General features: G+C 38.0%; 1 protein-coding gene across 13 annotated transcripts in view; it reads right to left on the bottom strand.

The window, feature by feature from the left end:
- The window catches only part of CACNA1D (calcium voltage-gated channel subunit alpha1 D), a 165,991-nt gene that overhangs the window by 62,946 nt on the left and 88,651 nt on the right, over nucleotides 1-14,394 (bottom strand). For all 13 annotated transcript variants that reach the window (XM_085072741.1, XM_085072745.1, XM_085072735.1 and 10 more), the window contains exons 9-15: nucleotides 14,002-14,171; nucleotides 5,350-5,437; nucleotides 4,646-4,672; nucleotides 2,966-3,126; nucleotides 2,161-2,386; nucleotides 1,809-2,016; nucleotides 158-278 (exon numbers count right to left, since the gene is read on the bottom strand). In XM_085072741.1, the coding sequence (XP_084928867.1) occupies nucleotides 158-278; nucleotides 1,809-2,016; nucleotides 2,161-2,386; nucleotides 2,966-3,126; nucleotides 4,646-4,672; nucleotides 5,350-5,437; nucleotides 14,002-14,171 (1,001 nt within the window). The remainder of the gene's footprint in view (nucleotides 1-157; nucleotides 279-1,808; nucleotides 2,017-2,160; nucleotides 2,387-2,965; nucleotides 3,127-4,645; nucleotides 4,673-5,349; nucleotides 5,438-14,001; nucleotides 14,172-14,394) is intronic.

Here is a 14,394-nt window from a genome sequence, read left to right on the forward strand (position 1 = left end):
CTGACTCTCACTCCCTAGCGAATGGGGCACAAGGAAGAGTCTATTTAAAGGACTCAGCACACACCAAGGGCACTTGCCCATGGCTATTTACCTCCTGCCAGACAGATTTTGGTGCCTGGCCCCACGTGGAGATGTCTCCAGTGAGTGTAAAGGATACAGTTCCCACAGATGAAGAGGATAATGAAATATATGCAGACTATCATGCCGGAGGATGATGGACCACCATATGCCATTATGCCATCATACATAACAGCATTCCAGTCTTCACCTGTTAGGATCTAAGAAGCAGATATCTGTAGATTAGGAGTAACTCAGCATCAAAAATGCCTTAGAGAAACACATTTCCTCTGACAACATAATAAGCTAACCATCTGTATGCATAAAGCAATACCATATTCTTTCCATGTTTGTGTTAAAATTCCCATTTAAATAAACACCTCCTGAAAGCTTGGGCTTAACTGTAATAGCTTTTATTTTGAGCTATGCATTTGTATCACTGAACTTCAAAGACAAAAACAATAAAAATTACATTTTAAAAAAATTTTATTGGTCTTGGCATGCCAAAGTAAGAGCCCTGGTTTTCAGTAATGTCACATATGTAGCAATGCCAATAAAGGTCCATCACTTAAAAATCAAGTTAGTAGCTAGGCTATAGGGGCACTTCATATGTTTCTAAGTAATTTCTCAAAAATTATCAGTTCCATCCTGAGAAAACATGTAATACTGACTCTCCTTCCAAGCAATTAAATGACTGTTTAAGAAAATTAAATGCATGCCGTTTTCTGAATTGCATTTTTGGAGAGCTAAGCTTATCCAGCTGATTTTCACTGTTGGTGAGCACCCAGCAGGCTGGTTGCCCCTGAGAGTGTTCTAAAACTGAAGAAAGCCCCATGCCTTTGAAAATGAGGCAGCCTACAACTTGAATAAAATCTAACTCAGCTAAGTTGAAAAGTAGAACCTTAACTTTATACAGGGCCAATGTCAGGTCAAATGTGAATGCTTTTCCCCATAAGGAAATTTCTCGTTAATATTTCCTTATCTTAAAATTAAATTGAAAGATTTTTTGCTTGCTCTGTGCAGCCACCAGATGGGAATTCCACCAAAGAGACAGGAAGTTAATACTGAGGTGAATCCTGCAGCATTTAACTCTCATCTACGATGTCTGAAACCAAATATTGTGGTAAAGTACAAAACCACGTGTGAAAATGGTGGGAAAGCTAAAACCAAATAGCCTAATTTCCAGCATCCAAATTGAGAAAAATTAATTATAAAAAAAGCATCACCAATTAGGGAAAAGTAAACTCTAACTATGGCTCTACCATTTCACAAGTAACAGACAAAGTTTGCCTTAAGATTTGAATAAAACCTGGTCTCTAAAGAAATTAATGCTTATTTTTATATTATAGTAGGTGATATGACTCATCTGTAAATCTGCACTCTTTAAAGGCTCATTATTTTTTCTTGCTTGAGAACAGCTCAACTTTTATACAGCTAATGAAGTTAAAAAATAATTTGATCAAAACAAAAATAACACTCCACCTCTTTTTCTAGCCATGTGTTTGATGGACAAAGGAGATTTAACTCTGTGAAGAAACATGGCAGCTATGTTGCATAGATAGATCAAATAAGATATGAAACAAATGGTACAAATGGTGCAAAGTTACCAGAGTACTGAATTTAATGAGAAGAACGCTACTTAAAGTAACTGAATAAATAGTATTCATGATTTCATTTTCAGGCAACATGATCACTTAAACAGTTTTGTTGATCAAAGGTAAAATGTTTCATACGGGATGAAAGAAAGTTACCTGGAATACAGTTAAAAGGGCTTGTGGAAAATTATCGAAGGTGCTCCGTTTTGTTTGAGTTTCATCAAAATTAAATTTGCCTCCAAACAGCTGCATTCCAAGCAACGAGAAGATTATGATGAAGAGGAAAAGCAGAAGCAACAGTGAAGCAATGGACTTCATTGAGTTTAACAAGGATGCTACCAAGTTGCTCAGGGATGCCCAGTGCCTATAAATTAAAATGCGTGTGTTAACACACACCAAAAAAACCTCAAACAAAACAGTAAAAGAGCAGTGCATGATGAAGTATTACAAAACAATTGCTGATCACTCTTCAGCTATCCTTAGAATTAGCAGTATTAGATAATCTTACCTTGTTACTTTAAAAATACGCAGGAGACGAACACAGCGAAACACTGAAATTCCAAGGGGTGACATAATTTCCAACTCCACCAAAATGGTTTCAACAATGCCACCACAAACAACGAAGCAATCAAAGCGGTTAAAGAGAGAAACAAAATAAGCCTGTAGGCCCAAGCTGTACATCTTTACTAACATTTCACAGGTGAATAAAGCCAGAAGAACTTTATTTGCGATATCTGGAACAAAATATTAAAGAAAAAAGATTCTGAATTGCCTCATAGATTCCATTTTTATTTTAACATATTAGTACTATACTTTCTATATGCATTTTCAGCTTTTTGCTTAAAAAGGAAGTATTGCTTTTTTTATGTTGGACTGTAGTTGATGCTTAAGTGGCAAAAGTTACACAAGGATGTAAAGCTTCCTGCCAGCTATAAACTATTCATCTTTCCAATCTGTTGTGCAGTTCACGGTTCCTCAGCTCACAGCTTGACTCCACACTGTAACTTAAGCAACCAGCCCACTGCATGTTCTGCTGTGCCAGTTACCACTTCCTCCTCATCTTTCAAGCATAGTTTCATGATAAAAGCACAGGTATTTACAATTTAGCACTGTCAGGTCTGTGCTGGTGTGTTACTAAGCTGTGTTACAGCTATGGAAATCGAAGACCACGTTCAGCCATTTCTTGTATCTCCCTTTGGCTGGGCTGAATATCCTTCAGACAGCAAACAACAAAATGGCAAAGTACAAAAGTAGCCACTGATAGAACGCAAATATCCATAGTCAAGACCAGGACAAATAATTTTTGACTGTACCTTGGATCTGGGTCAGCCAGTCAGGTTGATTGTAATGCTCTGATGAGATAGTTAACGTGTTCAAAAAGACCAAGACAATAACAAGCCAATAAAATGTGACAGATTTTACTGCAGCCCTACATTTTCTTCTGTTAAATCGGTTCCAGCGACGCCAGCGTCGACTGAAAGTTCAAATAAAAATAAATTTATTATTATACGGAAAACACGTATGAACTTAAGGAGAGTTTCTTCTGTGTAGAAAACAGTGCAAGCATGTCTGTGTGAGCAGGTGCATTTTCATAAATATGTGTATTATACTTCAATAGCTGTGTAAATTATTACCAGTTGCACACTAGCGACTGCTAATGTGTTATTACTTTTTTGTATTTCCTTAAAGATTTCTAAACGTAAACCACAACATTTGGAGACTCCAATTGCCTGTGACATAATTAGATTAAACTGCATTTAACATTTTATTGAGTAACAAAATATATGTATCTTTCCAAGCCCCATACACTTAATAGCAATAAAGCAAAGTCAGTGAATCAACTCAGAATTTGAATTAAATTCAGTCTGAAAATGTAGGCTTTGAGTTAAACCACACAGAGAATTCTAGCAGGATTAAACAGAAGAGAAATGCTGAGGTCACCTTTTAGAAATCTACCCTATAACATCAGAAATCTTCCTCAGTAACTCCTAGAGAGTTCTACTGATGTGCCCCGAAATTGTGGGAGTGGGCAAATGTTTGTGAAATAAATACGAGTGACAGTAAAGGACAAGTCCAGGCTGTACCTAGATATGGGATGGATTCCCAAGTGAGTATATATCTTTGACTCATAAAACTAGATTTCTCTGCTTCACTTCTGGGAACTGTGTTCAACCATTAACTGAGTTTTCTTTATGCACCTTAAATTTGTACTTGTAGTAATGGAAATCAGTACTGCTTTCAGATATCTGTACGAAGATGCTTCAAGCCTTTGCAGTATTCTAACCAAATAAAGGAAAAATATCCTGTCCTGACCTAAATCAATGTGGTATTCAAGAACATTCTTATCTTGCCAATCCCCTGCTATAAGGTCTGTGTCCATGGCCATCAGCAGGATGGCTCATGCCCTGGGCAGGTTAAACTGACTCTACAGAACATCCTATCATTGAAGTCCATGAGACAAGAATAATAATGTTGAGTCTCTACTTATAAGACTCACAAGCAGGCTCAAACTGTAAAACTCCAAGCTTCTGAAGCCATTTGGAATTTTCTTTCCCCAAAAAGATGTGTGAAACCAGTGACAAAGTATAACCAACCTGCTACATAAATAAATGTGTATGAATAACATAGGCATATGTAAACAGCCTACAGAAATAAAAATTCAAAAAGGAGAATAGCAGTAAGTTTCTCCATTAGACTGATACAAATAAAGGCATGCTCCCAAAGATTAACTTCTGTTTTGACTTGTAGTGCAGCAGGTAGGCGAGCTTGCAATGAAAAGCATTTTCTATTTTGATCCAAAGGCATTTTGACATTACGGTCAAAACAATATCCTTGATAAGTTATGGCTTGACTTACTTTGTGCACAAACACAGAGTACTGACATTGCAGGGGAACATTCCAGAAACTAGAGAGAGGATCAGCCCACAAGAGTGAGAACTGGACCAAGATTTTGCATTTACCTTAGAATGTGATTATAAGAGGAAAATACTGACCTGAACTTGGATTTTGAGATGGTTTGACTAGAAAAAAGGAAAACACATTTTTAAGAATGGGGGGAAAGTAATTAATAAATTCATTTTCTTTAGAATTTTGCATTGGCATTACATACACATAATACAAACTTTTAACAAAATGCATAACGAATGCTGAAATTCCTTTGTCTGTTACTTATTTCCTGATATAGCATTTCTAAAGCCTTACAAATTTTCTTAGTGAAAGAAAGGATATCTCCTTTAAAACTCAGTAAATAAACCCTGAATAAATATACAGAAACTGCCTGGAAGTCATGAAAATCTGAGCAAATAAATAGTAAACACGAAGGGTTATAGAAATATTCCCATACATTCAGGTATTGTCTAAAAAATATATTCTCCAGGCCATGGACAATTTAACAGAAAATATTTCTTTTTTACATGTCATTAGAAACTTCCATCCCTTTCTTATAATTTTAGACAAAAAGTACATTTTATAAAAGCTTTCAGGAAAACACAAGTCCACTGCACCTTGAGGTGAATTGTTTCAGATATTCTTAACCTGAGAATTTTAGGAGCGCTCTAATAATCGGTCTAATATCAAACTCCTGAAAGTGCCATACAAAGCTTGACTATTTGAAAGCCCCTTTGGGGACAGAATGATCCTTTGCACTGCTGAGATGCCAAGGTGGGTACTCAGCACTGGCAACCCTCTGTGCACTCACCACAAACTGCCACAGCACGCCGGGCTCTCCCCTTCCCCGCTGACGTTCTCCGTGTTCACTGACTCCGTCTCGCTGGTGGGCATGCTCGCTGTGGGGACACAAAAGTGCCTTAGACTCATCACCAGGCAAGGCACTGCACAACTGGGATCTCCTGGCCTGTGGCAAGGATGCCTCCAGGTCTACTGAGAGCTTGGAAGATCTGAGGAGTTGGAGATGAAGTCAGACACTTCATCAGTCCTCCTCTCCCACCAAAAGAAAACACACAGAATTGCAGAGTGAATGGTGGCTTTTTTTTTGTGTGAGTCTTTTTTCTTTTCAATATTTCAAGGTTCAATTCACTACAGAATACAAAGTAGAGGAGGTTTGTACAAAGAGTATGCTACCCCAGCAAAGAAATTAACCTAGGCTAGATTCTATGACTTTTCATTTTGAGAAGTGTTGTGTTAACACTTCGGAGGTGCTTATCAGTTGAAGTGCTATTAACAAGCTTGCTGATTCTAAGAAATACCAAACTTCTCCTGAAAGTAGGAACTATCACACCCTGGGGTCACACTGACCACTCCGTGCATTTACTGACATCATGAATTATCAAGGCACAATGCCAGGAAGTAAATGTGGCTGCAAATGCTGTGTGAGCAACAGGCAGGAGTGCTGGGAATGGGAGAATGAGTACTTCAAAGGACAGTGAGAATTACCATTGATAAAATGGGGACAATTAGATTTGCCACACAGAGTGAATTGCTATACATATAGTGGAACATTACTGAGTGGTTAGCAATCGTAGCTAATGGTTTTTCAGACAAAACTCATTTTCAGTTGGGTCATCAGCATTGGTCTTCAAATTAACTGAAATATAGAGGGAGGACACCTTATGTCAAAAAGTGTTAGGAAATGATGAACAGCCAAAGTTCACAGCACTTCCTACAGGAGAGCACTGTTTCCATGTCTGCAAAGCAAGCATGAAAGGAAAACCTCAGGAACAAGAAAAGGGTAAATTAATGTTGCTGGTCTATACAGTAGAAATACCATATAAAGTAGGAAACATAAGAGAGGTGGAAGATGCACTGAAATTACCATAAAACAGCAAGAACAAAAGAAAAACAGCATTCTAAAGGTATTCTGGTGTGTACCTTCCACTGTTTTGATGGTTTGCTTGGTTGGCTTAGTTTGTTTGGTTTGTTTTGTCGGGAAGGCTTTAATTTGGTGTCTGTGCACTGAGAGTACTGAGGAGAGAAGGGCCACCCTCCCAACTTCTGATAGGGAAACTCACTATTTTGGCAGCCTAAAGGATGACATAAATGAGGTTTAAGAATCAGACCCTGAGTTTTCTGATTTGTCTACAAATCAGGTACAATGTTAGAACTGCTAGGAACAGCCTCTCTGCACAGCCTCTCTATTGCCTCAACACCATGAAGATACAGCAGTGGGAAGTGCTGGTTGGGTTTCCATGCCCATCAATCCCATCCAAGCTGGGACACTGACAGCTCTGTGCAGGTCAGGTGCTCAGCTGCTGTCTGCAACAGCTGAGGATCTGTCCCCATAAGCAAGTCACTGTTATAGGAAATGGTTAAACAGAGTGGCATAACAAAGAAAGATCCAAAATGTCCATGCAGGTGTTTGAAACAAAGCACTTCAGGCAGTAAGCACAGCAAAACCTTCTTTCACAAGGTTCTTCCATTCTGATGATTCTTTTAAAATATTACTGTAATTGCTTTACATATTAAAAGTCTCTAGTTAGCACCTGCAAGTGCCTCAATTCTACTAACACGCTTCCCTTTATAAATCAGTCTTAAAATAATCAATTTTGTTAGTCCTGTGACAACTTCACAGCTTACAGTCAGAGACCAAAAGGAATTTAATTCAAAACAAAGAAAAACATCTTTGATATCCAAATTCAGCTATTAAAATTTCAAAGGGTTAAAGAAAAAAAAATCATAAAATTATTTTAAACATAATCTCAGGGCTTCAGAACTAATAAATTTTATTTTAAAATGCCAGGGTCTTTAGCAATAAATACAAAGGGTTTCTCTGTGTTGTAAAGAACTGAACTGGTTGCCTTGTGCCAGGTGACTTAAATGCTGTTAGAAAATACAGCTTTATAGTCACCTAAAGATAAACACTTCAGCACTTGTGATGGGCAACTGCAAAATATGAGTGCAGAAGTCTTATTTCACACACTATTAAGAGCTGCCAGGAAAATACAGCTAGTCCTGCTTCCACAATTATTGCATATGTGCAATGTGTCTCACACTTGTATTTCAAAACTATCAAAAACAAACCAGTACCTAGAAGCTGGTTCTTCAAAAGTGTCACTCAGTATCAAAAAAACTAGATTTAATGTAGGTAATGCAAATAACATGTAAATGTAATTTTAATGTAATGTAAATGTAATCTTAATTCAAGTCTACCCAGACTTGATGTGTTAGCCCCCAGTAAGATATACCAACCCCTTTCAAACAGGGTTGTGTGAAGAAAAACAAAATACAAAGAAAATTATCTTTGTCCCTATTGAAGTGAATGTCAGTTCCGCTAATTATTAAATCCATCAGAATGTCACTGTGTTTCAGACACCACAGGGCTGTTGCTCCATCTCTAATAGTGACTTGCAGGTGCTGTATCACAAACAGAAGAGGAAAGAAGAACCATAGTTCACATTAGAAACTCAGCTGTCATCCTACTGTAATTTACATGTCAAAACTCAAACTCGACAGAAGTACTGAGAAAGGCACCGTGTGGAAGTCCAGCTCCAGCAATGGCAGCAAGTCATCAGGTCTTTAGCCAGAAGGAAACAGCAGCACTGCACGTCCACATCCACTCTGCTAATGCAAGCAACCTGCCAGGTCTCAAAAAGACTCAGTTCCATGGCCACAGCTTCATAAGGGCAGGTGATGGTCATGAGACAAAACCAGCACACAATGAACTTCTGAACGACTGATCTCAGCATGGTCAGCTGTGAGATCTGTAAACTGGCACCCCAGGAGTCAAAGGAAGATGCCAGATTTTCTCTTTTCTTTATTCTCCTTTTGCCCTTATTTTACTGGCATTCTTCTGGAAGGATTATCTAGATTACTAGATCTAATAATCTCTTCAATTAAGGTAACTGGTTTCAAACAAAAGAGTGCTTGCATTAGACAATATAAGCAACCCATACAGCATGCAGCTTAATACTTTCCTGAGTGTATAGAAAACAGGTCAAATACATCAACTACTACATTTTGTTTCTGTGGGTAAGAATAGAACATGAGAAAAACAATCCACTGTGTTCACTATTTAATCTATGGAGTTTGCAGACTTTGGAGCAGGGATTTCAAGCTCCACTCCAGGATGTAACAACTAATGCCCAGCAAGGAGCAAGCCACTGTCTATCAGCAGTGATGTGTCCTAGCCAGCTGGAGTTAGAAGACACAACTTCCATAATCCTGAAACACGACAATTCATTGTCACTGTAGAATGCAGAAGCAGGCTAAATTACAACCTGAATTACTGAACTGTGCTGTCAAGTAGTATTGTTAGAAACATTTTTCTCCAGAATGCATATGATTAAAATTTTAACCTGTTTCAACTTCAACTGTGCCTTTCCAATCCGTGGGCTGGTGTCATTTTCACACTGGTGCACGTTGGGCAGCCTTCTGGTTACATGTGCTGAAGTGAAAGTGTTGGAGAAGTGGAATGATCTGCACAGCTCATCAGTATTGGCTACTGTAGAGAATCTTGGAATTATTTTAAATTGGCAAAATTTGAGATCAGTCTTACAAAAATGTCATCTTCTGTTTGCTAGTAACAGCCAACCAATTCCTTGATCTCCAAAATTTTCCTAATTCTTTCTCAAATTAGTACACGAATTTTCTGAAACCTTTATACCAAATCTTTGAGGTAGTCAAACAGGAAAACAGAGTAAGAGAGTGAAAAAAAAAAATCCCCAAAGTGGCAACATTATAATTGCAAATTTATCTCAAATTTTCCTAAGCCTGCTGCATGCCCAGAAAACACTTCAGAAAGAAGTGGCACTATCTATTCTGACTGTGAAGCTCCTCGGGGTAAATTCAGCTTAAGGAGAGTCTGCTTGGAAGATGTTCTACATGATAGTGTAGCAAGATATGTTTTTTCAGAGTGCAGATTTAATGTTGTTGTAGATCATTCTTATGGGCTCGCTCTTTTTATAGGCAGCCCATGGAAAAGCAGTATAAGGTTGGCTGCATAGCAGTGGAAGGAGAGCAAAATAATCAGGTTTTGTTACAGTAGAATCACTGAAACAACCACTTGTAGCCTGAAGGATGACACTGTGAACCTAGGGAATGCTGCATATTCCACAGACATGTTGTTTTTAATGGAAATAATGGTAGAGGTAATACAAAGAAAACTATTTAGTGTGGTATTTGTAATCCAGAGACAATCTAAGCTTGAACTCCTCAGATCAGCGTAATCACCTCATGAACTCGGAAAGAAATAAATTTAGGCCTTTAATTGGTATTTTGGAAAGACCCCACTCACCAAAGGTATACCTGTCCTGCAAAGCAGAAGAATCCCAGTCAGCACCAGTGAGTTTGGGATGCCTTTGCCTTGCAAGGTCAAGCACCACTAGTGAGACAGCAGCCACTGCCAGAGGTGACAGCAGGTTTCCAGCCAGTGCCAGGCTGCTTCCTGACACACATCAGAACCTGGACCTGCTCATTTAAGGGCTGTGCACATGGTTCAAAGTAAAATTGCAACTGTCTCCTCCCAATTTTTATAAAAAACTATTTCAGCCTGTAAAGCTGTGTGAGCTATCAGACAATATATGTAACAGTTGCACAAAGAATTTCAAGCAGACTCAGTGTTTGTACAAAATGAGTCCATCAGGTCCTAGCAATTTCTGACTTAGAATTCTGCACTCTCTGAAGTAACTGGATGAGAATTTTCAGCCTCAGTCTGGGCCACATTAGTGATTCTTAGGACAGCAAGAAAGCAAGATGTTCAAATAACTTAGTTGCAGCTAAGATTAAAACTAGATCTCCTAACTACTACAACTGGGCTTATGTCAAAACAGTACATTTGTCAGTATTAAAAGAAGGCAGATTTGACAATAACTATCATACTCTAAACCTCCTGTCCATGTCCAATGTGGGTGGGGAAAAACTGAATCAAACAAATTGCAGAAACAAAACCATCAATAACAAGAGGAGATACAGTAAAATCTTGCTGCATTTTGTTAGATTCTACATCATAAGTATTGAAAATAAATAGTAAATATTATCATCATACTGTTCTAAGCTTACACTAAAATCTATTATAAAGCTTGTAAAACACTTCAATTAATTTCTTCACACCTAATTTTGAAATACATTTTTGATCTGGTTTACCTGATTTCTGAAAAAGAAAGCCTGTTCTTCAAGAACAGCCACAGACAAAGACACTTCAGAGGAAATCTGAATGGATGAAACACTCTGCTTTGGGGAGGTAGAGCAGCAGCTCTGTTTCAAACATGCACTTCAAGCAGCAGGAAGGTCTGCATGCACGAGGGTTCCATGCTCCAGAGCTTTATGCCTTGGGTACAGAAATGCAAACAGTCTGTGCTCCCAAAAGCTACCACATCCAATGCAGTATTGGCACAAAGGGAAGTTCAACTGCAAATCCGAACACGTTTTACCATGTTTTTTGGAAGAACGGCCAAAGCAGCTAAGTCTGCTTTTCTTCTTGTCTTCCATTAAGTCAGCCAGTGTAAGCCCTGGGGGAGCACATGTAATCCCAGCAGTGACGCGGGAGGTGGCAGCAGTCGCAACGCAAAAAACAAAAACGTGTCCGTACACACAACACAGGCAAGGTTAGGCAAAACAGACTGACATCACCGGCAGCACGACTGATCGCAGCTAAACCCCTCACCTCTCGTGGATCCTCGCGGTTTTGAGCTAAATTCGCAGTGCTTTGAAGGCAATGGAAGTTTTTTCATTGACTTCAGGATAATCAGCTATTAGTTCATAATAAAGACTTGCAACTTTCACTAAAGGCATGTTTACAATTCCAGTAATTAAAAGTTTTTTGGTTATTCAACAGCATTGAATACCTGCCCATTATCAGCAACAGAGATGTACAAATACATGGAATTCATAAATAAATGACTTAATGACATCTCTGATTAGAAATTTTAAAATGCTGAGGGGGCACTGCAGGAACCTTAACTACAATTTTAAAGGATTATGTGAGAAACTATGAATCACTGGCTTAACTGCCTTAGAAATCTGTACATTTCCTGCCACAGAGATCCTCTGTATCCTAAACCCAGAGCTCTTCTACATCACTGAAGAGCACCACAGTGATCTTCCATTGCCATAAATCAGCAGTAATCTCGATCACCCAGACATTTAGATATTCAAAGCAGGAACACAGTTGCCTAGAAGCCTGAAAATTATTATTCTATCTTGGGACCCAGCTCTACCTCATGCTTACAAGATGGCTCAAGATAAACATCACCAGTATATTTCAACTAAATTTATTTCCTAATAATGTCTCGAATGCAAGGAGGTGGAGCAACCCGGCAACCCTTCCTCCTTTACAGGCTGTTGCAGCTGATATTAAAAATGAAATACTAAGCCATATATTTTAGCCACGTGTACATAAACCCAGCAACACTAGGAGATTGTCTAATCATTGGAAATTTCCATTCAAAACATACATGTCTGCCTGAAATTAAATTCTTGGCGCTTCTCTTAGAACTCTTTTAATTACTTTCCTTCTATTTTCACTCTTCAAGTCTTCTACAACCTTTAACTTAGCCTAAAATTATGCTTAAGTTAACAGTTTAGGCTTAAAAGCTCTTTCAAATTCAGTAACTGTGCAAAGCACTTTTTATCTGTATGACCTCGAAGCTGTCTAAGGAATGCCAGAGCAAATAGGGTTTTTTGCAGCCTATTAAAAACACCCAATTTGAACAGGACAAAAAGGGTTCCTGGGATTTCACCTGCAAACCAAGTCCATTGGCACCACAGCTGACAACACAGTCATCCAACACTCTGTGCAAATTCAGCATCACCTGCAGTTCTGCACAGCAGCCTTGTACAAAGTGTATTCACTCCACAAAATGTGCTATCTTTTACATCTCAGGCTTAGGATTTTATACTGGTATTCAAACCCACAGTTTCTGTACTCCTTCCATACATTAGTAGCAATAACAAAGGGAACTCTGGCTTTTTGCTCTCTTTTAGATAAAAATTCTCTTTGTGCAACACATTTTCCTATAGACATAAATTATTCCTTTCCAGGTGATGCCAGCATTAATATCAACCAACAGGTTGCCTTCCAGCCTCTCATAAAATCAGTGTCCTTACAGTCAGTAACACAGGTCCATACTCCCATGCTCTGCTCTTCTTGTGAACTAAAGGACTAATAAAATTCTGAAACTCAAATATTTTGAAAAAACTACTACTATCTCTGCAATACAGAGATAAGTTTAAAAACAGATACCTCAATATCAAACCACATAATTTTTGCTACTTACTGCACCTGAAAAGTACTGTGACTTAAAAGAATAGTTCACAATAAACTAGCAGCACTAGAAGAAAAGCAATAGTAATAATGCATTATTTCAACGCAGAAAATAATATTCTGAGTTATCTTTGACAAACCATTTGTCCTTATAAATACTCTAAGGTATCTAAATGAACAAATAGCATATAATGTTATAGTATAACATTAATAACAAGGTGCTATATAGCATTAGAATATATAGGGAAATTTGGACTTTAATCTTAGTACTAAATCAGTAACCACAGCCTGAATCCATGTTCTCAGTTATGCGCAGCTCTAAAACTTCTCATGAACATTTTAACTACTTCTATGCAAACATGACAAAGGGGCTAAAATAACTCTGCTAAATTATGAATATAATTTAATATAATGAATATAATGATGAATATAAATTAATAAAATACTGTTGTTACTAGAATTTTCTGATATATAGAAATCAATTATAATTTTTACAGCTGTTACAGTATCATGAAATTAACTTGTTCCTTACGACTCAGGTTAGAAGCACAAGGTCACTACAGCGTAAATTACCTCTCCATAATACCCTACTGTCAAATAAATACATCTCAAGTGATATTTCTCAGTGTCAAGTGAAAATTCCACAAGATTTCATTTCTTGTACACTCAATTAGGACAAGTAGTAAAAAAATATTTTATATTGTTTTCTGAATATCAAAAAAAAAGACCCAGAATGACATTTTCCTACTTCAACAAAAAAATCCTTAGTATTAGCACAAGGTTACTTCTTGACTGTAGCTTTTGCCATATTATTAAGCTCTTAGTATCATTATTAATTCCCTGGCATGCACCTGCAGGAAAACACACCCTAAGGATTTACAATGACACTTAGTGACACGTGGCTTCTCTTCACTAACTTTTTCCAGAACACAAATAAAGCAAAGTTTATAAGTCTCAGTAGTGACTGAATGCAGACAGTGATTTATACATGGACCCCAAGCAGAATTTTACTGTAAGATTCCAAATTATCTTCCATGTCTCAGCATCACCACATTAACAGACAATTGCTCTGCTAAACCAACACTCCTGCAGCCTGGGAATGGGAAAGCACTGACAGGCTGCATTCAGTGCAGTGAAACACCTCCAGAAGGAGTCAAACTGCCCCCACAGAAGTAGAGAGGAAAGAATACGTACTGTTCCTCTTGCCTTCTTCATCAGCCTCTTCATCATTCTCAGGGTCAATGTCTTCTGCCTGGGTAATCCAGTCTAAATATCCTTTCAGATCTTCTTCAAGCTGCTGCTTCTCACGTAGCTTCTGAAAGTCGCCTCGCGCCTTGGCTTTTTCCCTTTCTTTGGAAAATTCTCTATCAAATGCAGATAAAGCAGAAAAAAAACACTGATTGACAAACTCCCCAGCATTTTGATCAAGGTCTTGACATTGCAGATAAAGCAGTGACATAAAAAACACACTGAAGATTTGAGCGTTGCTTTGAAAACAAGGTAGAGGTGCAAAGAAGTCATGGCAAATCCCTACTACATTACATCTCAGCTTTCAGAGCTTTTAAGATTTAATCAAAAATTAAGCAG

The sequence above is a fragment of the Lichenostomus cassidix genome, chromosome 12 (genome assembly GCF_008360975.1).
Source record: "Lichenostomus cassidix isolate B80296 chromosome 12, HeHo_3.0, whole genome shotgun sequence".
NCBI classification, from domain to species: Eukaryota; Metazoa; Chordata; class Aves; order Passeriformes; family Meliphagidae; genus Lichenostomus; species Lichenostomus cassidix.